General features: G+C 44.6%; 2 protein-coding genes across 5 annotated transcripts in view; one reads left to right on the top strand and one right to left on the bottom strand.

The window, feature by feature from the left end:
* Positions 1–90: 90 nt before the first annotated feature.
* SEC61G (SEC61 translocon subunit gamma) lies at positions 91–3,881 on the top strand. The gene is made up of 4 exons (XM_048839089.2): positions 91–246; positions 1,159–1,258; positions 2,060–2,162; positions 3,731–3,881. Exons 2-4 carry the CDS (start codon positions 1,165–1,167, stop codon positions 3,738–3,740), a joined length of 207 nt encoding a protein of 68 aa, XP_048695046.1. The 5' UTR covers positions 91–246; positions 1,159–1,164; the 3' UTR covers positions 3,741–3,881.
* The window catches only part of TPK1 (thiamin pyrophosphokinase 1), a 480,210-nt gene continuing 455,481 nt past the window's right edge, over positions 3,251–27,979 (bottom strand). For 3 of the 4 annotated variants that reach the window (XM_075125594.1, XM_048839084.2, XM_048839083.2), the window contains one exon: positions 3,251–5,553. In XM_075125594.1, the coding sequence (XP_074981695.1) occupies positions 5,423–5,553 (131 nt within the window). In that variant the 3' untranslated portion in view covers positions 3,251–5,422. The remainder of the gene's footprint in view (positions 5,554–27,979) is intronic. The other variant, XM_048839088.2, reaches the window with a different exon arrangement.

Raw genomic sequence — 27,979 nt, 5'->3', positions numbered from 1 at the left:
TGCCCATCCTCTCCCCACCCACAAGGGAGTGGGCGTGGCCTGCCACAGCGCCTCAGAGCGCATGCCTTCGGGAGGGGAGGGGTCCTCTCTCATGCTGCCGTGGGCCCAGCGGGGAGCCTGTGACGGCGGCCTGGAGAGGGGGGCGTCAGTTCCGGGGCAAGTTTCTTGTTCCGGTTCCTCGGCCGTGGAGTCTGCAGTTGCTACGTGTCCTTAGCGCGAGCGGTTCGTTCGGTCCCGGAGCCCGAGGTGAGAGCGGGAGCGGCTCCTCCGCCAGGGGGCCGGTGCGGGAGGGGACGGCGCTTCTTGCGCGGGGAGCCAAGGCGGCCGAGCGCCGCCGCTTTCCGTGCGGGGTCCCCGGGGGCAGCGCGCTGGGCGCTCGCCGCCGGCTCCCTCTCGGTAGCTCTGAGCGGGGCGGGAGCGGTGAGGGGGGGGCCCGCCGTCTCTGACCCCCCTCCCCCCCTCCCCTACGTTGCGGCCGCTCCTGGGGCTGTGACGGGCCGGCGAGCCTCGCAGCGGGCCCGGGGGTCGCTGCGCTCGTGTCTGGGGCTGGCCTGGAGGGCTGGGGCCGGCGCCCTCCGTAAGTGGAGCGGGTGTCAAGGGAAAAGGGAGCGGGAGTCTGGCGAAAGCCTCGGTTGTGGGTGGTCCGCAAAATCCCGGCTATAAACCCGCCTAGCCCTGAGCCTGGGCAGCGCCCGTGGTTCCCTCCTCCCGCCCCGTTCCCTCTGCCAGCTCCCTGTCCCCCTCGACACCCCCCGTGGAGAGCTTGGCGAGTCATTCCTCTTCTTCAGGGAGTAGTACCTAGTAGTGAATCACAGCAGGGTCCTGCTTCCTGACTGCGGCTCCTAGCCGGTGTGGTAATACAAATAATAAAAGCTAGTGTGAATATATCAAATGTTGGGCGATCTAATTCCACAAGAAAAAGGAACATACCCTGCAACAAAATACGGATTTTTAACATCTTTGTTAAAAAAAAAACATAGAATCCTGACCTTGTGTGTGATTAAAGTGTTAACAATTTTCACATTCAATGTTTAATGTACATTAAAGAAGACCAGCAGAGGGGCAAAGGCAGGATTTGCCTCTTTATGTAAGATGTGAAATGATTTTTCAAAATGATTCTTGCAACAATCTGTGTATTAAAATGTAACACTCTTGCAGGCGATCATGGATCAAGTAATGCAATTTGTTGAGCCAAGTCGTCAATTTGTAAAAGATTCCATCAGGCTTGTTAAAAGATGCACTAAGCCAGACAGAAAAGGTAAAGTATGCAAAAAAACTAGGGCCATAATGCTCATTTCGCTTCAGTTTTCTATCTTATGATATTGCCTGAAACACAAAGAACAGGAACTTCATGTGTTTATAGGCATACTGATGTCTATTTTTCACGTTGACTGATTCTCTCAGTTCTGCATTTATGTAGCAAACCAGTTTTGTCTGAAAAATCATGAGATGCACTTAATTCTGCATATAACCAAACTAATTTGAAAGTTTTTTTTTTTTTTCCTGGTATACATTTTGCTGAAGTCAAACTTGTGATAGCAGTATGGTAGTGAGTTTCTGAAGCACTCTACACAGCTGAAGTGTTCTGAAATGTAAATTTCTTAATTTCAGAATCCTTTTGATGGTTTCTATGGACACTTCACATCCTGATGTTTAGTCTGCTCAAATTAATCTTTTCCATTGTCACTAACTTGATTTCGCTTATTTTCTTTTGGAAATTGAATGCTTAAGTACTTTGTTTACAGTATTGTCAGTGACTTAAAAGTTCAGGTTAGCTTATCTGGCTTTAAGTAATGCATGATTCTATATTTTGTAATCCTATAAGTATTAATCCCTGGAAACCTAGCATTAATAAAACTTGGGTTATTTTTAGAAATGAAATAACTGTCTGTCTCTGGGCATTACCATCTAAATGACACTTCTAAAGTGTCTTTTATCTTAACATTGGGAGAAACTTTCAAAGGCACAAATCTCCATGGTCATTGTAGTAACCTAATCTGCATTTTAAGTGGTAGGTTTAAATTTACAGGACTAAAACCGATAATTTCTTAAATTGCAGAATTCCAGAAGATTGCCATGGCAACAGCAATAGGTTTTGCGATAATGGGATTTATTGGTTTCTTTGTGAAATTGATCCATATCCCTATCAACAACATCATTGTGTAAGTAAATCTGATAAAAGGCTAATGCTAGTATCCGAACAAGAATAACACAGTGTTCAGAATTGAACTGATAACTAAACTTAGTATTTCAATGAACATAACTTTTGGTATTCATTTATCCAATAACTTATGTGGCCCCCATCACTATAGTACATGAGCACTTCAGCAACTTTATATATATCTTGTAAACATTTAGGAGTTTTCAGTAAATCGATTTTGCTTTCAGATATTAGTGCTTCATCTTTTGTTTACTAAATAATATACTGCAAAATTTTAGTACTATCATTGCACTTGTAGATGAGAGAAGATGGCCGAAGAGGTTTAGAAGCTAAATGTTGAACATTTAAATACTCCGGGGGAATTCTGCATCACTGTGCAATGCAGAATTTGTGCAGAATTACATATTTCCCAGGCAGAATTGGGCTGCAGAGCTGCTGGCCACCACTAGGGGCCACTGGACTCAGCAGAGCACAGCTTACAGTAAGTGGTGTGCCAGGCTGCTCAGCTTGATCCTCATTCTTCTGGGGACAGGAGAGGGCCTGGGAGACCCAGCTCTGGCAGAGGGTGAGGAAGAGCAGGGTTGCACAGTCCCATGGTGGGACAGTAAAGAATTTGGGGGTGCGTGCAGCTGGGCTCTGGGAGGAGGGGTGTATATGTTCCTGAGTGAGTCTGGGCTTGGAGGGAGGGGAGTGCAGGTGTCTGGGATCTGGGGACCCCACACAGCCCCCTCCAATACCTCCCAACAGGAACTGGGTTGTCAGAGGGTTTCTTTAACTCCTGGGGGAATCTTTTTTTGTCATTGTGTGTATTGTTGACAGGTATTTTGAAATAAATTACCAAAATAATTGAAACTTTGAAAATAGAAGCTTTATTTGTCAAAACACAATATAAATATGCAGACTTATTTAAAATGAGTGCATGTTTAGATAATACAGTGGATAGTTTGTTTGGATTTTGCATTCTTTTAACTTTTCACGAAATTTTTAGAAATTTCACCAAGTGACCTGAACACTTGCAGAGAATGTGTATAAATGAGCCATATAGTCTTGAGGTTGTATTGGAAGAAGTCACCCAACAAAGCTAATAAATAGTATTAAAAATACCTTTATTAAAAGTAAAGCAGTGTTTCCAATTTTACATAATCATAACTTTTGTACAATACACCACAATTTGTGTATTAAGCTTTTGCATATGAACATTGAACCTTAAATCAATCTGGTAAGTAGCACTACAAAAATCACTGATATTGAAGGTTTCAAACACTTCAGTTAAGGCTTCTTAATTGGTTAAAATAGCAATTGTTTTGCCAAAAGTTGTTCTCAATCATTTCCCTAGTAGGGACGCATATTACAGCAAAAGTATCGGGACTCCTCTGATATCTGTTTACTACCCCTTTTGGAGCAAGAGTGGTATGATCCTCAAATTAAGAAACCTGTCTCAGAGAAGGAGCTGTGTAATGTCTGTGCTGTTTTTAAGGCATAGTGGGGACTTTGTTCCAGTTAGAATGGGATGATGTAACTTAAGATAGCAGTCTTACTTGACACTGATCAAATTCTCTTGTTCTACAGTGGTGGCTGAACACTCATCAAGATCTGTTACCTGAAGTTTGGAGTGATGGACAATGGGGGTGGAGTGTGGGGGGCTTTTTTGCTTACTAATATTCCGTAAGTCTGTATCTTGTTTGTTTACTGCTATAAACCAGGCTAAGATTTAAAACAAGCTTGATATCTGAGTTGGTCTCATTTTGTTTTACTGACTCTTTGAACTTTCTAGGCTCAGTAAATAACTTATCACTGTGTGCTGCTAGTTGTACAAGATGAGGTAAGGTGACTGAACTGCCTTTCTTGGTTTACTGCTTTCAGCAGTAGAATAATTTTTTACATATTACTTTTGGCCCAGCATTAGGTGGTACTAAAAACCAACTCTAAATCTATTCAGGTTAAAAATACTAACCTACTTCCATTTTCCTATATTGTGTCTTGTAACCTGGGGGGTGGAGGGGGAATGTGCCTGTATAAAATGCTGTTAAAAGCACGAAACAAGCTGAAAAGATTTTGCTCTAGTCTTTAAATTGATGTGATCTTTGGTTTTACTTACAAAAAGTAGTTTAGTTTTTCAGATCTTGTTCTAAACACTCTCTTTAAGAGGCAGCAACTGAAATACATATATTACAGACGTACTTACAGATCAGCTCAGGGCCCTTATCCTTCCTTACCAAACAGTTTTGGATTCCACTACTGTCTTTACAGCGCTTTTCAAGATGGTGCAACTTGACACCAACATTAGCACTAAATTTGTTATATACCATCGTGTTTAGCATCTATTCAATGATGTATGCGTTCTGTGCCACCTTAAATTAACAAACCCTTTAAAAGAAAATATACCCGTGTGTAAAATTTGAAGAGACTGCTGTGATAACCAAATTAAAATGCAATTTTATCCAGTTGTTTAAAGACCCTGCATGAACTTCTGCCTACAAAGCTCATACAGTTGTGACAAGTCTGAACGTTTTAATCTATAAAAGCTTGCACACTGATAGTTTACGAGCACTTGATTAGTTGAATGCTGCTTACCTTCTGTTAATTAGAAGTTTGTAAATAGTACCTAATGCTGGAAAGTAGAAGTAAAATGGCAGCACAGACAGCAGCATTAAAAGAAATACTCAGCCTGCTATTCTGAGCTTCACTGCAGTGGTATTTATTGCTGTTTTCCTTTAAAATTTGCAATTAACTCAAGTGAAGTAGACTTAAAATCTATGTTACTAAACAGCAGGGCAGAAGATCAGCCTGTTCTAGTCACATTAAACAGCAAAAGGATTACTTACAATACTGCTGTACTAATTTTGTATAAGTCAAAAATATACATAATACATCAATTAAAATTTGACTCGAGAAGAGATTCTTTAACCACTGATTTAACAGTAATATTAAAACCTAATATGGACACACTCCTGCAAGGAGTAAGAGTCGGTCAGTCTATGCCCATTAGTCCCTTTCAGTGCTGCTGGTTTAGGAAGTGCATGTGTCCTATGCACAGAACTAGAATGAGTTATTCAGTCAGTTTTGTCACTACTATCTTCCTAAAGATTTTTCACTTGACTTATTAAACTCCACTATCTTTCCCTTCCCTCTGGTCTTCCAAAGGAAAAAAAAAAAAGAATTTTATTTTGATTCCTGCCACAATAATTGTTTCTGTTAATGAGTGAAATTTTCCAACATGTTTAAAGTCTTCAGTCAGCTGAAAAAAAGGCAGTTGTAATCTTAAGCATTTTGCTTATTTTTGATACCCATTGTCCACAGCAACGGTTTATCTGTTTCTATGGTCACAACTCCAGATTCATCGTAGGTATTTGAAGTGCTGACAAGCGTTCCAAACTTTAGCACATGGTTAGCTGTAAATAATAAAAAATAATTTAAATAAACACCAGGAAAAATCTCTTTAGAAAGGCATTTAAGGAACAAACTGCCAAATAAGCAAATGAAGTGACATGTATTTCTTCTCCGGTTAAGGAGGTTTCGATTTCCTGTTGATTGCAATGAGGACAATATATTCTAAGAATATATATCCTTTTGTCCCCTAAATTTTTATATCCAAACCATTCTTGAACCAATATGTGCCATTTTAAAGGTAATTCTGTATAAATTAAAAATAAATCCATCATCTCTACTACAGAATAACAAAGTAAAATGCAACCACTCTTAAAGGACAGGACAGTAACTGACAGTAGCGTGTGTGTGTTTGAAATTTATTTTTATGCATAAACTAATTGAAAATAAGAATAGATGAGAGAGGATTCTTCATTTTCCTCTGCAGGTTAAGAATTCAGCTGTAATTCAGTCATCAATCCACATTTTAAAAAAGGTGTTTTTGAAAGGCAGTTGAAGGAAACAACTTACATGAAGCAAGTACTTTTTTCGCCCAGAGTGATTCATAAACAAAATATAGGCGTCATCTCCTTTTGGAATGAAGAAAACCCAGGGGTAGAAGAAAGCAGCTGTTTAACAATGCACAGGAATAGTTTAGGAAGGGAACTGAATGTAGTAGCCAAGTGAAATTCCTGCAAGGGGAATTTTAGGTAGGCAGAATTGTAATTACTCAAATTGGAATCTGGCCAAGATAGCAGGGTTGATTCCTTTACACTTGCATGAAGTGCCATGGGATCTTTAAAGGTCAGTATGATTAAAAAGAGAAAACTGTCATACTCTGTTACCACCTCCTTTCCACCAATTTAAAGGTTGGGGTGTACTTGTGCCTTTTGCCACATATTATCTCCCATGCAAGATGATGTACACCACATAATCACACTAGATATCAACATCTCTAGTCATTAAAGCTTGTTCATATTAGAATGATTATTTTTAGCTTTTAATGTAACTACAGTAGGAACTGAGATACATCAGCAAGGCTCCACATACGAAAATTTGGGAACCACTATTCTAAGCAATTTCTCTTATAGCTGAGGTGCTCAGGAAGTGAGCTTGTTCCATACACAGCCTGATAAAGAGGCAAAGGCTATTATTCACTTTTGGGTCACCTTCTACCACCAACCTGGCAATAAGCTGCCAGAAGCTGGGAATGAGCAACAGGGGATGGATCACTTGAATTACCTGTTCTGTTCATTCCCTCTAAGGCACCTGGCACTGTCCACTGTTGGAAGACAGGAAACTGGGCTAGATGGACCTTTGGTCTGACCCAGTAGGGCCATTCTTATGTTCTTTTTTGGGAAGAACCAGATCTTACCTGCTCACAGTAGAGCTCTGGACTGGAACCCAGAGTAGAGGATGGGCCTGGGTTCCCCTTCCATACACTGCAGAGTGGCAGTGAACGGGAAGACCGCCTGAGTCACTACAGGAGTGAAATAGTCAGGGCAGTGGGTGTGAGGACTGCCCCACCCCTGAGAGAGACTTTGAGAGCTTGAAGGGAAGGGAAAACACAGAAGAGACCTGGCAGGAGTACAGAGTCATGAGAGGCTGTACGATGCCTCTGTTAGTGGAAGGAAGGGTGCAAGGCAGCATTGAACCATGCTGGGCTAATCCCCAGAATTCCCCCCCCCCCCCCCCCCCCCCAGGATGCCCAAGCTGGATGCTGTGGGACAGGCACTGTCATGAGGCATGGCACTGGAGCCCAGCTGCTGCTGCTAAACATGTACCTGCCAGGTATCGGGCCTGCCGCCCCGGGGGACAGGACGGGGCCCAGGCTTGGAGCCCCTGCTGCACCTATGGGTCTGCCCTCCCTGCGGGGACCCAGCCTGAGAGGCTGGGGATGGGCTCCTGTTTCCTACTTCTCCCCTGGCTCATTTTCATCCTTCTGCTCCCCAAGCCGTCAGCCAGGCGGCCTGGCTCCTTGGTACTTCATGCTCTCTCCATCCCCTGTCTCCCTCCCTTTTTTCCTTTTTCCCCCTTCCCCTCTCACTCTCCCTTCTTGCTGCTCCCAGCCCGCAGAGATGACTTTTTACCACTATTTAAAGCACTCCAGGTTCTGTCAGAAATTGCATTTCCTTTTCCTGGATGTGTTTCCTGGCTTCATAGCCCCAATGGTGGGGGGAAGTGGCTGCTGCTGCCGCAAATGGAGACCGGGGACCCGGCTGCACTTTATAAGCCACCCAGCAGGTGCTGGGAAGAGGCAAAGCTCCTCTGAAGTGGTTTGGGACTTGGTTAGGCAAGGCTCAGCTTGGCTCGGCCCTGTGTAAATGAGTCTCTGTCTCCACTCCAGATCCATAGAGCCCTGTGCCGTTGTATCTGCATCCGCTCCACTATCCACAAAAATGCTCCGTGGATTTGCAGGGCTCTCTATATAAAGATTATTATATCCATCCATCTGTGTATTTTAAGATCAGTAAGACCCGTACCAATTTCTGCTTAACAAGAGCATGAACTCCAAGATTATCTGCAATTTTTGCTAAGCAGTGTCACAAGGCTAAGGCCTTTGCAAGCCACATTTGAGGAAAATATTAATGAAAGGTACTTATTTTATCCATCAGTTACATTATTACTAGCTGATGGGTAAAATAAGCATATAGTTCACAAAATTGTAGCACAATCTACATGTCAGGGTACAGGGAGACCTTCAGAAACAGAGCTCAGGAGCGTGTAGAGACCAGCAAGACCCTGTCTGTGGTCTCCACCTTGTTAACTTATGCAGCAAAAATGCATTGGTTCTGCTGGATCTGAAGCTGGACCACTCTGGATTTGCAATAAAGTGGCCCAATATAAATGAAAAAGTCTTTGCTTTCTGGGAGCACAAAGCGTACAAAGTTACATTTTTCAACTAAGTAGTGGGCTGCTTTACCTGCAGCCCAAAGAAAGTAAAATTCCCATTGCAGACATGAATGTGGGTTGGGCAGTTCATGTGTATTGACTGGCTCCTTGCCTCCCACAACTCACTGTGCTGGACTGTCTCCCTCATCTTAAATCACAAACTAGGGGAGTTGCCATAAATCTAGGGCAAAGCAATCCCTCTGCATGGCCTCAAGAAGTAGGATAGACAAGAACTAGGCCTAACTTTTTAATATACTTACTTTCAAGAAATCTTTCCTCAGGTCAAACCTTCAATTGCTGCTCCAATGGGCCCTACCCTCACTTTAGTTCCTGATTTGGGACTGTCAAGGAGAGGCTTCTCTCCTCTGTCAGCATTCATTATGGTAGAGTCCAATTCACACAGTCCCTTCAAAATTCTTCCTTAAGTTGCTAAAAGTCTGGGAAACCTTTCGGATCACAGAGGCATCTGCTTTTTACTCCCCCATCCTGATGACGTTCCCCCACAGCATGACTGCCATACGAGAATACAGAAATTCAACAGGAAACAGCTACAGACACCCCCTGACTTACAGAATTGTTCCGTTCCGGAAAGCCTTCCATAACTCAAATTTTGCTTAAGTTGGAAAAACATACCCATACGTTACACAACAATTTCTGCAACTCGAAAATCCTATTTCTGGTTTATGGAACTTTTTCTGTAAGTGCGAAGTTGTGTACGTCGGGTCTTGTGTAAACCGGGAAGCGTCTGTACTGTGTTAGGTCAAGACCATACCCTGCCCCAAAACTGGTTACTTACCTTTCCTGTTGGTCTTCAGGATGTGTTGCTCATGTCCATTCCATTCTAGGTGTGCACGTGCCAATGTGCACGGTTGTCGGATATTTTTGCCTTAGCGGTATCCATAGGGTTGGCAGTGGGGCCCCCTTGAGTGCTGTGCTCATGTGCCGATATATCAGGCACCACCGACCCTACACCCTTGGTTCCTTCTTGCTGGCAACTCCGACAGAGGGGCAGGAGGGCAAGTAATGGAATAGATATAAGCAACACATCTTGAAGAACAGTTATGAAAGCTAGGTAATTAGTTTTTTGTCTTCGAGTGCTTACTCATGTCGATTCCATTCTAGGTGTCTCACAAGCAGTGCCAATAGAGGTGGGCTCCAAGTTCATGGTTTTGCAGCACTGCCCTGCCAAAGCCAGCATCATCCCAAGCCTGTTGGGTCAGTGCATAATGGGATGTAAACGTGTGGACAGACCAGATAGCAGCTCTCTTGGATCGGCACCTAGGCTAAGAAAGCCGCTGATGACGCTTGCGCTCCAGTTGAGTGCGCTTCGACTATCACCGGTGGAGGCACACTCGCTGGCTCGTAGCAGTATCGGATGCAGGCTGTGATCCAGGATTAAATCCTTTGAGCAACCTTTCATCCTGTCTGCACCACAATAAACAGCTGCGTTGACTTATGGAACGGCCGTATCCTATCGATATAGAAGGCCAGCGCCCTCCGGATGTCCAGAGCGTGTAACCTGCTCTCCTCTTCAGATTTATGGGATTTCGGAAAGAAAAAGTCCTGGCCAGTATGAAACTGGGAAACTACCTGAGGCAGGAATGCTGGGTGCAGCTGCAACTGGACCTTATCTTTGTAGAACACCATATAGGGTGGTTCTGATGTAAGCGCTCTGACCTCAGACACTCTGCGGGAGGACGTAACCACCACCAGGAACACAACCTTCAGGAGAGAAGGAGAAGAGAGCAGGAAGCCAGAGGTTCGAAGGGAGGCCCCATAAGCATGAAATTCAAATCCCAGGGGAGAGACAGGATCCCGGACATGACAGTAAAGATGCTCCGACCTTTCAAGAACTAGGCCGTCATGTCATGCGCGAAGACCGATCTTCCTTAGAACGGGAGGGAGAGATGTGTGGAAAGCTGAAATAGCAACCAGGTGGACCCAGGTAGATGACAGGAACAAGGCCTGAAGTTTGAGGATAATTCAGAATCACCTGCAGCAAGGCCTGCTCGGCCCGGTCGCACTGATCTATAGCCCAGCATGTGAATCTTTTCCACTTCGCCCAGTAAGTCGCTCTAGTGGAGGGCTTTCTGCTACCCAGCAAGACCTGTTGCACATGGGTCAAGCATTCACACTCTTCCGCATTCAGCCATGAAGCAGCCATGTTGTCAAGTGCAACGCCTCCAGGTTTGGGTGCAGCAGACTGCCGTGGTTCTGGGACAGCAGGTCCGTGTTAGGATATAGATATTCAGGCCTGCCTGTAAAGGCCTGTACTCTAAGAATTTAGGTGTATTCTTATCACTTGGCTAGTTATAGAGGTATAAAAGAAAAAATCAAAATCACTGTCTGCTGGTGTAAGGGCCTTCTCTCACTGTGACAGTCTGAGGCCCTGTTCTTAGGCTAAGGCCTTTGGCTAAGCAGCAGAGGCTGCCATAGCTGGGAAGCCAATGGTCACATCCTCACATTCCAAACTAGTCACATTGAAATAAGGTGCTATGGGGCTGTTAGGAATACAATCCTGTCCTGATAGTGCCTATCACCTCTGGAGAAAGGGAAGTGCCTAGAAAATGTAAAAGGAAACTTAGTTTGATAGCATCCTGTCTGGCAAGAACTCACTTATCAATAGCTGGGATGTGAAATTCTCACTTCTGTATTGTTTTGTCATTATAGTTCCCACTTTGCTATTGTTTGTCTGTATAATCTCTGTCTGGTTCTGTGATTGTTTCTGTCTGCTGTATAATTAATTTTGCTGGGTGTAAACTAATTAAGGTGGTGGGATATAATTGGTTACATAATCATGTTACAATATGTTAGGATTGGTTAGTTAAATTTCAGGAAAATGATTGGTTAAGGCATAGCTAAGCAGAACTCAAGTTTTACTATATAGTCTGCAGTCAATCAGGAATTGAGTGCGTGGGTGAGTGTGTGTGTGGGGGATGGGAACAGGGAATGGGGGTGGGGAAATTGGAATCATGCTTGGCTAAGGGCAGGAATGGGAACAGGGACACAGGTATAAGGCTCTGTGGTGTCAGAGCTGGGAAGGAGGATACTAAGGAAGGAAACTGGAATCATGCTTCCTGGAAGTTCACCCCAATAAACATCGAATTGTTTGCACCTTTGGACTTTGGGTATTGTTGCTCTCTGTTCATGCGAGAAGGACCAGGGAAGTAAGTGGGTGAAGGAATAAGCCCCCTAACAGTCCAGACACAGAGGGCTAGTCCAGAGGCGCGGCTACCAAAATGTCCAGCAGCATGCCAATCAATGCTGGCGAGGCCACTCGGGGGCTATCAGGATTACCCTCACCCTGTTCCATTTGATCTTTATGAGGACTCTGTGGATCAATGGTACCAGCGGGAAGGCGTACATCAGGGCTCCCGACCATGGAAGCAGGAAAGCATCTGACAGGGAACCCCTGTCCATCTGCCAGAGGGAACAGAAGACATGGCATTTCCTGATCTGGCGGGATGCGAACAAGTCCACCTTTGAGAGTTCCCCACTTTTGGAAGATCATACTGGCTGCCTCTGGATGGAGCGACCACTTTTGGCAAGATGAGAAGGTCCTGCTGAGGTGATCTGCTAGTACAGGGATGGGCAAACTTTTTGGCGGGAGGGCCACATTGGGGTTCCAAGACTGTATGGAAGGCCGGGTGGGGAAAGCTGTGCCTCCCCAAACAGCCTGGCCTCTGCACCCTCCCACTTCCCACCCTCTGATTGCCCCCCCTCAGAATCCCCAACCCATCCAACCCCCCTGCTCCTTGTCCCCGACTGCCCCCTCCTGGGACCCCTGACCCTTAACTGCCCCCCCGGGACCCCAACCCTATCCAACCCCCCCTGCTCACGGTCCCTTGTCCCCGCCCCCTAGCCACACCCCTGCCCCCGACAGGCCCCCTGGGACTCCCACGCCTATCCAACCCCCCCTGCTCCCCATCCCCTGACCGCCCCCACCCCCAGAACCTCTGCCCCATCCAATTGCCCTCTGCTCCCTGTCCCCTGACTGCCCCCCTGGGACTCTCTGTCCCATATCCAACCCCCCTGCTCCCCATCCTGTTACCATGCTGCTCTGAGCGGCATGTCTGGCAGCCGCACCGTGCAGCTGGAGCCAGCCCCGCTGCTGCGCTGCCCAGCGGGAGCTCGCAGCCCCACTGCCCAGAGTGCTGGCGGCATGGCGAGCTGAGGCTGCAGCGGAGCGGGGACAGCAGGGGAGGGGCTGGGTGCTAGCCTCCCAGGCCAGGAGCTCAAGGGCTGGGCAAGACGATCCCACAGGGCTGTCGTTTGCCCACCTCTGTGCTAGCACATTCTTGGTCCCGGGCAGCCATGTGGCCTAGCAATCGCAGGCAGGTGTGAGCCATGATAAGTGGGTGGTTCTTCACATGGGAGATCAGGTCTGACATGGGAACTGGGGACGCAATGTGGAGCGCTCCCACGAGGCAGGCGATCGGGACTTGTACTGAGAGGGTGACCGGCATTGGTAGTATGGAGACTGGCGTCTTCCTCTAGGCAATCCATGTCAAGTCAGCGGAGACCAGTGACTGGGGGTGAGCCCCAGAAGGTCTGGGCTGTGACTCTGGCGATCTGCAGTGCGGAGGTGGAGAGCGCTGCTTCGTCTTGGAGGATTGGCGTCACTCCACTGCTGACTGAGTGGTCTTAGGGACTCGTTTGCCCTTGTGGGGAGCCTTTGCCGGTTCCTGAGGCAGGTACTGCTGGCGAAGGCCTGTGCTCAGCGCTGGGGGAGCCTGTGAATGCGTCAGTCAAGGTTTTAGGTCCCATGCCGCTCCTGGAAGTTGGTGGTGGACCCTTCATGGGGCTAAGGGTCCTGACTGGGGAGGTACAAGCGTGCAGCTTCAGAGTGGCTGGGTGGCCCAAAGCAGGTCTGTTGTCCGATGACCCATGGCCCTTTTTGCCTTGTGCTGGGGAGCCATGCTTTTTGGTCTTCTCTTTGGGCCCCAGTGACGGGGGTGCACTGCACACCAAGGCCAATGTACTTGTCGAGTCCTGGCAGGGTGAACTCCATGAGGAGCGCCCGTAGCCGAATATCCCACTCCTTTTGCATGCGGGGCCGTAAGTTTTTACAGATTCAGCACTTATCTCTAATGTGTGGTTCCCCCAAGCACTTGAGGCATAGGCCTGTGGCAGTCTGCGCAAGGTTTATACCCTGGAGCCTGGGGCATGCCCTGCCTGGGGTGAAGTCCCCCCTGGAACCCTAACTGCTAACTACTAATTACACTTAACACTAACTACTATAAACAAATTATTGACAAGGCCTTAAGGCTCGAAGTCAGTAGACAAAAAACCGCTAGCCCTTGCAATGCAAGGAAGGGCACTCTGACTAACTCCCATGGGCGGTAAGAAGCAACTGAGAGGGTGTTGGGTCAGCAGCGCCTGATACACTGGCACATGAGCACGGCACTCAAAGGGGCGCCACTGCCAACCCTATGGATACCGCTAAGGCAAAAATCTCTGAGGACGGCACACGTGGGCACATACACACCTAGAATGGAATCGACGTGAGCAAGCACTCGAAGAAGAATACAGGTTATAGTTCCGGGAGGGCTGTATCAGACACAAAACAACTCCTGACGGAATTCTGCACACAATACTTTAAAATTCTGCAAATGTTGTCAATGAATAAATGGGGAGGCATGACAGTAGTGGGAAGCACAGGCCACTGGCTGCATGGAGGTGGGAGATCACCTTGCAGCTCCCCCCGGGACATGGACTTGGCGGTGAGACTCCACCTGACCCTGACACAGAGCAAGGGCCAGGCCCACCCCAGAAACACCCTGGGACCCTGCCCCTGGCACACCAGGTGTGGGCGGGCAGGCTCAGCCCAGCAGGATCCAAGTGTGGAGGGACTTAGTGTGGGGGGATCCAGGTGTGGACTGAGAGGATTCTATGTGGGGCCATCTGGGTGTGTGCGTGTGTGTGTGTGTGGGGGGGGGGGATTGGGATGCACAGGGGCTCACTGAGGGGATTCTGGGTGCAGGGGCAATGGGACCCTGCAGGGGGATCCAGGTGAAGGTGGTTGGCGCTCAGTGGGGGGGTCTGAGTATGGGGGAATGGCATTAGTTGCAGGGGTCTGGGTGTCAGGGGCTCAGCAGTGGGGTCTGAGTGCTAGGGAAGTGGGGCTTGGTGGGGTGGGGGTCTGGGTGCAGCTGGTTGAGGCTCAGTGGGTGAGCGTCTGAGTGCTCATTAGGGTGGTCCAGGTACAGGGGGGTGGGGCTCGTCGGGTTGAGGGTTTGAGTGCATGGGGCTCAGCGGGGGGTGGTCTGGCTGTGGAGGTAGGGGGTTGGGGCTCAGCTGAGGGGTCTGAGTGCGGGGGGGTTGGAGCTCGGCTGGGGGATCTGGGTGCAAGGGGACTCTGGATGCAGTGGGTGAAGGTCGGCACAGTGGGAGGTTGAGTGTGGTAGGCTTGGTGAAGGGGTGCAGGGGGACGAGGCTCAGCAGGGCGTTACGGTATGAGAGGTCCAGATGCACAGGAGTTGGGTGGACAGGGGTGCAGCTCCCTGTGTAGTGACCCCTCCCTCTATGGCTGAGGAGCAATGGGGCGTGGAGCTTTCTGCAGCCAGGGGAGGTTTCTGGGTGTGGGTCTGACCAGCCCCAGCTACTCCTTACAGGGGAATAGAAAGTCCTGTCCTCCCCCAGCCCAGCCAGGTCTAGCAGCTGAGCCTGGCAAAGGGTAGGAGCCACCGGTCGTGGCTTCACCCTCCCCCCCCCATGATGTACGTCTCCGCCAGCTGCTCCAGGCACCCAAAATGACATGCCTGCACTGCTGGGGAGGGGCGTGTGACCGCTCTTACGGCTTCCCTGTCAGACGCCATTTTTTCTGCGGGGAAGCAAAGAAATCTGCAGTGGACATGAATTCTGTGTACATGCAGTGGTGCAGATTTACCCCAGGACTAATAAGACTCATGCTACAGTTGTTCTTAGATAAAGGTCAGAAGAATGGAAGGAGTTCATGTCGGCTGACTACATAATGGCTGGCTCGTGTTAGAGCACTGGACAGACATGTAGGCAAGACTTGGGTTTTATATCCAGCTCTGCCACTGGCCTGTTGGATGAATTTGGGCAAGCAATTCACATCTCTGTGCCTCAGTTCCTCCATCTGTAAAATGGGGATAATCATACTGACCTTTGTAAACTGCTTTGAGACCCACTGATGAAAAGCTCTGTGTAACAGCTAGGTATTTTCATTAGACTGGAGACAATGGGAGAACTACTCCTTCATAAGAGAGAGCAGCCTCTGCAGCTGTATAGTCATAGAGGCCTATGGAGAATGTTTTCCTCTGGAGAAGGCCTTAAAATAGTTTGCATGCTTTGTTTTGCAAGCTTTGCAGTTCACCTTATTTCTTTGAAACCAACTCTGCATATCAGAACTTTCATACTAAAAATTGATGATTAAGTTAAACAATTATAACATACAGTCAGCTTGTAGAAGCTGTTTATGATCTGAAATGTCATAAAATTTCTTTACACTGCCTCACAGACATTTGATTTTATCATCTTTGAGTATAGTACACAGATTGTACATTGCAGCTTTAGGGAAAAACACAACCCCCCCCTAAACAACTTATCTGTACAGCCTGGGACATTTCCTCTATAAATCTGATGGTTTACTAGTAATATTTTTGCACCTTGCTTAAGATTATGAAAATTATTTCTATTGTTTCATCTCCAAGTATGAAAATCTCCAAAATTCAGTAACAAAGCAAGCATTAAGAACCTGTCATCTTAATAAAACAATATCAGAAGCAGTACATCTTCATGAATAAAATGTTAAAAATGAAGTGAGTTAAAAGAGGGACAAGTCTCTCTAATATCCCTGGGACCAGCACAGCGACAACAACACTACAAACATAAGTTAAAAGAAAGATTGTCAGTAATAACTCCCTTTCTATCCAATAGGGGGAGCCTTTTATCTTTATCTACATGGGATTTTCTTCTTTGCAAGGATGGAAACAGAGGTGAACATGCAAAAAGATATAAACAACAATTTATTGATTCACACAGTTCAAATGGAAAAGTTCAAATGATTTGCTTTCACACCCAGCCAACATTTCAACTCGTGTAATTAAGAAAGCACATTTTTAAGCCAGCAAATGAGCAGTAATGTGTGGCAAAATAGAGTTGAGCTGGCAAAGGTAATAGAACTAATGCAGCTTCTAGGTTTAACTGTTAGTCTTGCAGGGAAAATTTATTACATCCTAATGTTTGTGTCACAACATCATGATTCTAGGTTATAATATTCGCAAAGTATCAGAAAATAGGAACAGTAAAGCTCTATTTGTTAATATCTGATCCCTTCATTCCCTGGCCAATGCAAGATTATTCACCATAGTACATATTGTTATGTTGTAGCCAATCTAGCTTGAGAACTCACAAGCAATTGCTCATCTACTCTTTGCAGGAAGCTTTTTCTGCTATTCACTCTAATTAAATTTTCCTTTTTTTAGTGTTATCCCATTACTCCTATTTACACCTCCATGTAGACAGAACATAAGTTATATTTTTGGGGGGATTTTGAGATTTCAAAATCTGTTTTCATTCAGTTTCAGAACAGAAAAATTGCTTTTTTGATTTTTCACTTTATTTTATAATTATAACACAGAATAAGAAAATTTATAATGAAAGTCATTTCAAAAGGAAAAATCAAAAGTTTAGTTCCAATAATCCTGAAACATCTTGTTTTGATCTTGGAGGTTTCTTTCCTCCCTTTCCCTGCTCTGAATTGGAATTTTGGTGAAAATGAAACGATTTTGCAAAGTGTTTCAATTCAGATGGAACTGAATTTTCTGATGGAAAACCATTCTGCTGAATTTCTTCTGACAAGTTCTACCTCTATGTGCTATATTATTTTTTCATATCCCTCCATCTGTAAAGCCAAGCTGCTCTAATATCATGAGTCTAATTGTCCAGGCTTCCAAGGGAAAGAAAATATAACATATTCTCAAACTGTAAAAATTACCTAAAAGGAACTCTGCCATCTATAATGCTGTCCTTTTAATGTATGACATCACAAGAATTTCCGGGGCTAAAAGCAAATGCCTTTGGAAAAGTGGGGATCTCTTTCTAAATTTATAACCTTTTCACTGAATATAAAATTCCCATTTCTAGCCTTGATGAATCACAGCCCATCTCTGGTGCACAAAGGAATATTACCTTGTCATTTGGGGGCGGAAGTCAATATTTGCGTGGGGGCGGGGGGAGTGGGAAATATTTCTCTGGTGGTTTTTATTTGATATGACAGCTGTTTGAAGCTACCCAGAGATTTGGAATGCTGGCAATAATGTAGAAAGAGATGGATTAGTGGGGCTGATGATAGCTGAGACTTTTGAAGGGGCATGATACATGTAATTTATTACATGGAGATCACTACTACATATGTACATATTCTTTGGTACATTTTAACCTATAATGACCAAATTATAAACAAAGCCTCACATAATATATGGTAAACTCAGTGTAGGCAACTCATGATTTCATTGCAGGTCTTCTGATATTTGGTGTTCTTCTTAAAGCCACAGTCCCCGGGGACATGTGGTTAGGTGATAATCTCAGCCTTTATTTAAACCAAAAAAAACCCCAACAATCAAACAAACAAACAAGTTGCTTAGCCCTTGTTGTTGCCCAGAAAAGCTTGAAAATGTGACCCAAGGCCACTGTAAAGTTTCAGAAACTGGAGGACAAATAAAAAGAACTGAACATTTATTTTAAAAATCCTTATGATTTTTAATCTAATCTCATGATGTATTGCGGTTTGACTCATGATTTATGACTGCTTCGAATTGGCAATGCTGTAAGCTAGACCTAAATTCTGCTGCCAAACCACCTGTTTTCTGTGGTTCCACAGTACTGCGGACTGGACATTCATCTGCAACATCAGAACAATTAAAACAACTGAGTTGGGTTTTTTTGTTATTATTAAATTATAACCCTCAACCACCATACAGCCTCACTGTGCTAAGCACTATAAAAACAAAGAGTAAATGGCAGTCCTTGATCCAAAGAACTGGATCTCAAATATTGTATAAATTTTAATAATTGTATGTATTCATATTTTAATATTAGTAAAAATATCTAACCCTTTAAGGTTACCTTCATGGTTTCCATGTGTCATAAGTAGTATTGTTTAAAGATGAAGTTCATTCCTGTGGAGAGGGGCTTGCATAGACCTATGCACCTCTTACAACTCACTTAAATCCCCAGAATCTCATGAGTGGGAAATGAAGGATGTATAGCCCTCTGAACAAGGAAGCATTTCACTGTAATACACCACTGGATATGGTATGTAGTGAAGCTGGTCAACATCGGAGCGTCCCCTTCAGACTAGAGGTAGCTCAGCAGTGCTCCCCCCCCCGTTGTTTCCTTCACAGGGTTCCTTAAACTCAAAAGTCCAAAGGAAATAAAAACAGCCCCCAGCAGGGGTCCAATTTATTCAGTCTTCAAGCACACGCTGGCCTTTCAGGCCTGAACACCAGCTCAATGTCTCTTTCCCCTTAGCTGGCGGGTTTCTTGCTCTCTTTCTCAGAGCTTGGCACAGCTCAAAGCCTCTGTAATCTTGCTTTGCTGCTACTGATGTCACCCACCCCGCCATACCTTCACTGCTTTCTATTTCTCGAACCACCCACACCCCCTACTGCTTTTTATAGGGGATCAGCTACTTTCCCAAGGTGTGCCTCCTTTAGTACTCAGGGTTGGCTAGCCCCAGGCCCTCCAGCCATTAAAGCGGAGCCATTCTACTACATGGCACAAGGGAATCCTGAAATTAATCTTAAAGGGTTAATTGAACACGGTATTCTCCAAACTAGTTAATTGCATAAATAAATAGCATTAGGTAAGAAATGACATTCTGAGGTGGTGGTGGCAGTGAAGTTTCTGAAGATAATAATAATTATTGCCATAAGTTATTTGAACTACCATAGCACCTAGGACCGCCAGTTACAAACCAGGATCAATCTATGCTAAGTACTGTACAAACAGACAACAGAGATTACAATGATAGACCTCGCTCAACATTAGCAGTTATCAATGCAAATCGTTATTGTCCAAATGGGCAAAAGGGACGGTTTAGTGGGGAAATTAAACTTTGGGTGTGGGAGGACAAAGAGCCAAATTCACCCCCAACTCTCTCTCCAGTCACTTAATGAATCAGGACCACAACGTTTAAGCCCTGATCCTGTGGCTACCACCAAAGAATTGGGGCCTTACTTTGACCCAGATGTGTCGGAGAGCCCAATCCCCTTGTGACCAGAAAGGTTTTATGGTGAAGTGTCTGCCTCCCTTTTTCCTTCCTCCACTTTCCAGTTCTCTGTCTCAGTTACTTCCAGCAATATGTAAGGTCACACCTTGCCAGTTTCCATTATTGAAAATAGGCACCAGGGTATAAGCACAATGTCTCTGGTGGCACAGATATGTGGAATATCAGAAATAACTAATAATTAATTACAAGCCTTATTAAAATGCATGCAATCCTCTCTCTTTCCCCCCAGGCAAATTTTGCATTAAAAGTGATAGAAAATTAAGATCAATAAGCTGAAACATACGTTAAAGTGAAATATTGAATTACAAATTTGCTATCCTATTACAATTTATCTGGAGAGGATTTCCCTGAAGTCCTGTGTAAAGAGCAAAAAATCTGCATTTAAATGGGGATATGTTAGTAATGCATGAGCTTGTGCTTTGCAGGTCAGTGTGTGCCTGCAGAAGAGCAAGGATTCACTTTACTATTTATTTTTTAAAAATTATAAGGTCCCAGCCTGATTCTTCTCTCACCTCCAATGTTTTTACTCTTGTGTAACTTGACTAACTTCGATTTATACTGGTGTAAATGAAAGGAAATATCAGGCTCTTAGTCTCGATGTGCTGAAAACTGCAAGTCCTAAATAAAATAAACCATGAACTGTGATTTTCTACAGAGCTGTATGGAGAACAGCAACTGTTTCGTGGAGAATTTCAGAATGTTGTTTTATTCCTGTTTGGAATGAGTACCACGCATTCTGAAATTCTCTGCAAACTAGAATTTAAAAAATGTTCATCAAAATGGTTCATTTCAATCATTTCAAAATGAAATTCCATCAGGCAGGCTGACAGGAAGCCAGTAAGCACCAGTTCCCAAGCTCTCAGACTCCTGGCACAGCTGGGGCTTCCAGGCTCTTGACTCCCCTCATCCCGCCATGCCCTCCCAATCTCACTGTGTTGGTGATACTTTAATCTCTGTCACCGACATACACAGTTGTGTTTTTTTATTATTAGGATGAACTAAAGGGGAAAATTCAAGTTAAAAGGTGTCAAGTGCGTCTCCCTTCATTAGTGATTCACCTTTAGACAGCAGGTGGTATTTCTGTCACCATGCTCCCCTGTTGCGCAGTTCCAGTGGGGGTGAAGCAGCTTTAGTTTCTCGGGGAAGACCTGCTGTTTCGAGTCTGCCCAAGGGCTGCACTGAATTACTACATCCTCCAGTAAACACTACCCAGTCTTCAATCTGTGGAGTGGGGTAGAGGTGTATGCATGGGGTGCTACATTGCCACAACTCCCTCTTCCAAGTGGATTTTCCACCACAGGGGTCCTATGCCTGCAGCCTTCATCACCCAGAGGTGAATCAAACCCAAAGTGGCAGCTTTAACTCTTCATTTCATTGGTTTCTCTGGCTTGAACCCCAGACATTTATAAGCACGGTTTTCTATCTGAATATTGGGACATGATTAGGAGTACTTGTGGCATCTTAGAGACTAACAATTTTAGTCTCTAAGGTGCCACAAGCACTCCTTTTCTTTTTGCGGATACTACTCTGCTGCTACTCTGAAACAGGTCATGATTAATTATTTTTGTCCTCCTCTCTACACTACGTTCTCTAGGTTCCTGATAATTTATGTTACACACCGATTCATGCCATATTAACAAGGCCTTCGTTTTTGGTTTTTATTTTGTTTAAAATTTCCCAGGAAATTATCGATGTTTATTACAAAAATTAAAAAAGGGTGAAAATCCGTGCAAAAAGTTAATTTCACAGTTTTCCAGAGCAGGGAGTGAGGTCTGGGGGGGTCCCCCAGGTCTGACTAGGTTACCAATTGACCATCTATCCTTCCAGAGCAGGTAGCCAGGTCCAGGGAGTTTCAGCACTTCTTTATTTAGGACTTGAGCACTGATATACATAAACTCATGTTCATGTGTGTATTTTCCACTACATCGCCTTACTTTAACAGAAAGTCTTGCATTTATACGTCACCTAATTTATTATTAATATAAACATCTACCTAATATAGTGTTTTGGATTTTCTTAACTTTATTGCTGTTTTCATGTACTTGAGTGGTCCAAAATGTGTGTGAAAAAAAGGAACAAGAGTTTTTGTAAACCTGAGAATTTTTTGGTAAAAATTGGTTAAAACCCCCCAAAGCCTTACATATTAAGAACATAAGAACGGCCATACTGGGTCAGACCAAAGGTCCATCTAGCCATAGGTGCTGACTTCTGCTGGCGCTAGTGGGTGCTTGACTGTCCCCAGCCCTGCCCCTGTCCTGCCCCCTCCTGCCCCTGTCCCACCCCCATTCCAACCCCTTCCCCAAAGTACCCGCCCCAACTCCGCCCCCTCCCTGCCCCTATTCCAACCCCTTCCCCAAATCCCTGCCCTGGCCCTGCCTTTTCCCCGCCTCCTCCCCTGAGTGTGATGCGTTCCTGCTCCTCCCCCCTCCCTCCCAGAACTTGTTACGCTGCAAAACAGCTGTTTCGCGGTGCAAGGACTGGGAGGAGAAGCGGGGACGCTCAGGGGAGGAGGTGGAGGTGAGGTGAGCTGGGGCGAGGCAGGGAGCTTGGGTGCCGGTGGGTGCAGAGCACCCACCAATTTTTCCCCATGCTTTTCCATTCCCAGCTTCTGGCAAACAGAGGTTAGGGACGCCATCCCTGTCTGTCCCGGCTAATAGCCATTGATGGACCTATTCTCCATGAAATTACCTAGTTCTTTCTTGAATGCTGTTATAGTCTTGGCCTTCACAACATCCTCTGGCAAAGAGTTCCCTAGGTTGTCTGTGTGTTGTGTGAAAAAATACTTCCTTTTGTTTGTTTTAAACCTGCTGCCTATTAATTGTATTTGGTAACCCCTAGTCCTTGTGTTATGGGAAGGAGTAAATAACACTTCCTTATTTACTTTCTCCACACCAGTTATGATTTTATAAACCTCTATCATATCCCACATTAGTCATCTCTTTTCCACACTGAAAAGTCCCAGTCTTATTAATCTCTCCTTATTTGGCAGCCATTCTATACCCCTAATAATTTTTGTTGCCCTTTTCTGAACCTTTTCCAATTCCAATATGTCTTTTCTGAGATGGAGCGACCACATCTGCAAGCAGTATTCAAGATGTGGGCATATCATGTATTTGTATAGAGGCAATATGATATTTTCTGTCTTATTATCTATCTCTTTCTTAATGATTCCCAACATTATGTTAGCTTTTTTGATTGCTGCTGCACATTAACTGGATGTTTTCAGAGAACTAGCTACAATGACTCCAAGCATAGGCTGGAGCACCCACAGGGTAAAATTAGTGGGTGTTCTGCACCCCCTGGCAGCCAAGGTCCCCTCACCCTCTGCCCCACCTCCTCCTCCTCTGAGCGTGCCGCGTCCCCGCTCCTCCACCTACTTCCAAGCACTTCCCGCCCAGCTGCTGCCAAACAGCTGTTTGGCAGCATTAGCACGCTCCGGGGGTGGGGTGGGGGTAGGGAGCGGGAATGTGGTGCACTCAGGGGAGGAGGCGGGGCCAAGGTGGGGATTTGGGGAAGGAATTGGCATATTACCAGGGAGGGGGCGGAGTTGGGGCAGGGACTTTGGGGAAGGGGTTGGAAGAGGGAGGCAGGGCCTCATGGAAGGGGTGGAGTGGGGGTGGGGCTGGGGATGGTGGATGGGGGTCAAGCACCCACGGGAAAGAGGGGAAGTCGGTGCCTATGACTCCAAGATCTCTTTCTTGAGTGGTAACAGCTAATTTAGACACCATCATTTTATATGTATAGTTGGGATTATGTTTTCCACTGTGGATTACTTTGCATTTATCATCATTGAATTTCATCTGAGAGATCCTTTTGTAGCTCTTTGCAGTCTGCCTGGGACTTAACTATCTTGAGTAGTTTTGTATGTTCTTTAAATTTTGCCACCTCACTATTTACCCCCTTTTCCAGGTCATTTATGAATATGTTGAATAAGTACAGACCCCTGGGGGACACCACTATTTACCCCTCTCCAGATTCTGGAAACTGACCATTTATTCCTACCCTTTGTTTCATATCTTTTAACCAGTTACCAATCCATATGAGGACCTTCTATATTATTACTAGACTGTTCTCAGTGGTAGCAGATGACAGAACGAGGAGTAATGGTCTCAAGTTGCAGTGGGGGAGATTTCGGTTGGATATTAGGAAAAACTTTTTCACTAGGAGGGTGGTGAAACATTAGAATGCGTTACCTAGGGAGGTGGTGGAATCTCCTTCCTTAGAAGTTTTTAAGGTCAGGCTTGACAAAACCCTGGCTACGATGATTTAGTTGGGGATTGGTTCTGCTTTGAGCAGGGGGTTGGACTAGATGACCTCCTGAGGTCCCTTCCAACCCTTATATTTTATGATTCTATGATCCCATGACATCCCATAAGTTCACTACATGAGCCATTGAGCCAAGATTTAAAAAATGTTTCCTAGTAATAGAAATCTCCCAGCTTTTGTAATGTATTGATTATTCCTTTCACTTGTAATATGTTTGTATAGAAAAAAAAATCCTTATAACAGGCCAGACTGGACTTGGATACAAGGCTTAAATAAATAGGTATTGCACAGCTTGGCAGAGAAGAAATTCTACTCACACATGTCAGGTGCAGGAAACCAGCACAGCTGCTATAGAGCCCACAGAGTGGTGTTGGCCAATGGATCTGCATAGGCAGTACTGCCCCTCAGCACAAAAGGAGTTTCCACACATGGCTTCTCCAAAGCCTGCCTCCCCATGCACCAGAACCACCATGGCTCTGCTAAACATATGGTCTCTTGTGCCCGTGGAGGGAGTCGAATGTGCCTAAGGGCGTCAACCTAAAACCAGCTCCTGGTCTCCTTTTTATCTGAGTTTAAACCGGTATGCCTCATCCTCATATACTCTTACAGTGGTCTCCAACAATAATTCAGCTCTATATCCAATATCTTACATTGATACACACGGGTTGATTTGCCACTCTGGGATAGTGTGCAAATATGATTAATGTGTGCATTGAAAAGGCTCAGTTATGTTTCCGAGCCTGTGATGTTTTGGTGAGACAGGAGCACAGCACCCAGTGGCAGTGACTGGAGCCATTAATCGTGGGTAAAGCAAGAGGTGGCTACATGGAATATCTAGCATTACAATTGTAAGAAGTAATGCAAACAAAACCCAGTACTTAAACTGCGGATCACCAACTAAGGTGGCTTAGAAAGAAGCTATCCCTGGGAGCAGGTTATCCCATAATTGTCTACTGCATGGATTCTTCTTCAAACATCTGATACTGGCCACTGTGGAGAAAAGGATGCTGGACTAGATAGACCATTGGTCTGACGCAAGATGGCAATTCCTATGTTCTTAATGCTGCCCTTGGCACTAGGAAGAGTGTAGTCAGAAGTGGCAGCTGTTGTTCCAAGCGTTAGAGTGCACTGCCCTTCTTCAAGCACTGGCCTTCCCAGCACTAGCCAAGGTGCAAAGGAAATGAACACCAGCCACATTTCCAACCCAGCCAGACATGCCCCTGTTGGGGTTTGCAATGCTGCTGGCAGTGCTAGTCATTGCACTCAAGGACTGTAGCCTGTTGCATTATGGTTAGTGGGCTGGAGGAGGGGGTGATAAAAGACTCCCTACGTGTTAAATTCCAGAGCAGCCACAATTTGGCTATTAGTGCTCCAATTATACATAGCAGCCTTTGATCAAACTAAACCTTACAATAAACAACTCTACGGTGCAGGTTTTAATAGCAAACTGCCATTTCCTACAAGAATTTTATAGTGTTTATGGAAATATGATATTGCATTTACATAGGCAAATGAAAAGAACAAACTAGAGCATTCATCCTTATGCACACAAGGTCATCACCAATGAAACAGCTGCATTTTTGTCTAAACCATTCCTGTTGAAGGGGTAATTATTATTATTTTTAAAATATACATTGATCTGCTGCAGACAGCTCACAAGGTGTATGCTCATCTCCTTGCTCTTTCTGGCAGCTGATCTATTTTTGAGCTCAGGTGAATGACAAATAAGGCCTATTATATGTCTAATAGAAAAGGGATAAGTTTATCTTTATCCTTTCTAGCAGCATTGGGCTGGGATGTTTTTAAGCTTCCAATATGTAATTATTTTTACTCCTACAACCACTACGTTATTACTTAGAAGTTTAGATTGCTGCACTTTCCTCTTAAAAACAATTAGACACAGATAATATCACCCCAAGGATGAGGCCAAGTCAATTATTTGTGTTACAAAATATCCCCTTAGATTTGCATGTGAACTTTCAAGGTTTTTTTATTTTTAATTTTAATCAGTTGGTCTTTACATTAAACAAATTCCTTCTACTAGCAACACACTGTGTACACCTAACAACTACACTATTTCATTTATAAAGTCATTACTGAAGCTCTTTGGTTGGTTTTTTCTTTTTTTTAAGGCGGTCTGTTTTTCGAAAAACTTGCAGATGCAAAATATGGTGAACATGCACAAATTGTTGGCATTCATAGAGTAGCAGCCACTGCCAACTTGTTCTGTAGAAAATCAGCAAAGTGTCTAGGGGCATCCAGAAAATACAGCAAGGAATTTTACAAGACCCCAAAGATTAAAAAAAAAAAACCCAAGCCCATGATCCTGCAATTAACTGGTTATTCCCACTGAAGTCAATAGAAATATTTGTATAAGTAAATGTTACAGGACTGGGCAATTACTGGTGTGAGTAAGGGTTGCAGGGCTGGATATCAATAAGTTTTAGCTAAATATATTTGCCTAAATCCTGAGTGGTGCTGAGCACCAGTAACGCCCATTAACTTGAATGGAAGTGATAAGCAGCTATCACCTCTCAGGATGCGCCTCACTGTAATGTACAACTTTTTTCTCGGTAAAAGATTATTCGTTGGGAAGCAGGGAAGGAATGTGAGGCTTTTACAAGAGTCACAGAATTGTATGTTCCGCTCTGTTTTCATTTTGATACAGCCAACTTGATATCTTTAAGATCTGCTTTGCAAAGTTAGGGCTTCCAATGTCCAAAGTTACCAAGTGTTTTCAGCACTAAACAGAGATGGCTGGTAATGGTTCCAGCATTAAGTCATCCTGTAATATCATATGTGGCAACATTGTGACAGAACATATGTGACCATATCGTGATGTCGCCATCCACCTTGCATATGGTTACACAAAACACCATTAAACTTTGTTTTAAAATAAAATGGAATTCATCTTGCTTCTTACATTTTTATTTTTTACAATGCAAAGTAGGTATGGTTTCAAGGGCCCCCTTTTGCAAGGTGCTGAGTGTTTCCTCCAATGCGTTAACTTCAGTGGAGATGGTGGGTGCTCAATTGCAGGTCAGGGCCTCAAAGCAGAAATTGGACTCAGGTGGGGAAGAGGTGTGTCCTAATGAAAAATCAAGCCAGCATGTATACAGGGAGTTGAATCTATATAAATCTATGGTGTATCCACACCTTGAATACTGCCTTGTTCTGGTCATCTCATCTAAAAAAAGAGATAGTGGAACTGGAAAAGGTTTAGATAAGTGCAACAAAAGTGATCAAGAGTATGGAATAACTTCCATATGAGGAAAGACTAAAAAGATTAGGGCTGATCATCTTAGAAAAGATGACTAAGAGGGGATTTGATAGAGCACTTGTTCTCAACCAGGGGTATGCATACCCCTGGGGATATGCAGAGATCTTCCAGGGGGTACATCAACTCAGATATTTGCCTAGTTTTAGAACAGCCGACATAAAAAGCATTAGCAAACTCAGTACAAACTAAAATTTCATACAATGACTTGTTTATGCTACTCTATATACTATACTTTGAAATGTAAGTACAATATTTATATTCCAATGGATTTATTTTATAATTATATAGTAAAAATGAGAAAATATGCAATTTTTCAGTAATAGTGTGTGTGACACTTGTATTTTTATGTCTGATGTTGTACGCAAGTAGTTTTTAAGTGAGGTGAAACTTGGGGGTACACAAGACAAATCAGATTCCTGAAGGGTGTACAGTAGTCTGGAAAGGTTGAGAGCCACTGTGATAGAAGTCTATACAATCATGAATAGTGGAAAAAGTCACCAGAAATGTCTTATTTACCTTTTCCCACAATATAAAAACCAGGGGTCACCCGATGAAATGAATGGGCGAAAGGTTTAAGACAAACAAGAGAAAGTACTTTTTCCACACAATGTATAATTAACCTGTGGAATTCATTGCCCTGGGATGTTGTGAAGGCCAAAAGTATAACTGGTTCAAAATAGAACTAGATAACTTCATGGAGGATAGGTCCACCAATGGCTTTTAGTCAAGATGGTCAGGGATGAAAACGTATGCTCAT

Source organism: Caretta caretta, chromosome 2, assembly GCF_965140235.1.
Source record: "Caretta caretta isolate rCarCar2 chromosome 2, rCarCar1.hap1, whole genome shotgun sequence".
Classification (NCBI taxonomy): Eukaryota; Metazoa; Chordata; order Testudines; family Cheloniidae; genus Caretta; species Caretta caretta.
The sequence above is the reverse complement of the archived record's forward strand: the minus strand, read 5'-3'. Positions and strand labels throughout refer to the sequence as shown.

Bases quoted from the DNA above. Each gene is read 5' to 3' on its own strand.
- SEC61G (XM_048839089.2), top strand. From the start codon at position 1,165: ATGGATCAAGTAATGCAATTTGTTGAGCCAAGTCGTCAATTTGTAAAA. The intron at 1,259-2,059 runs GTAAAGTATGCA...CTTAAATTGCAG, and splicing joins CACTAAGCCAGACAGAAAAG to AATTCCAGAAGATTGCCATG.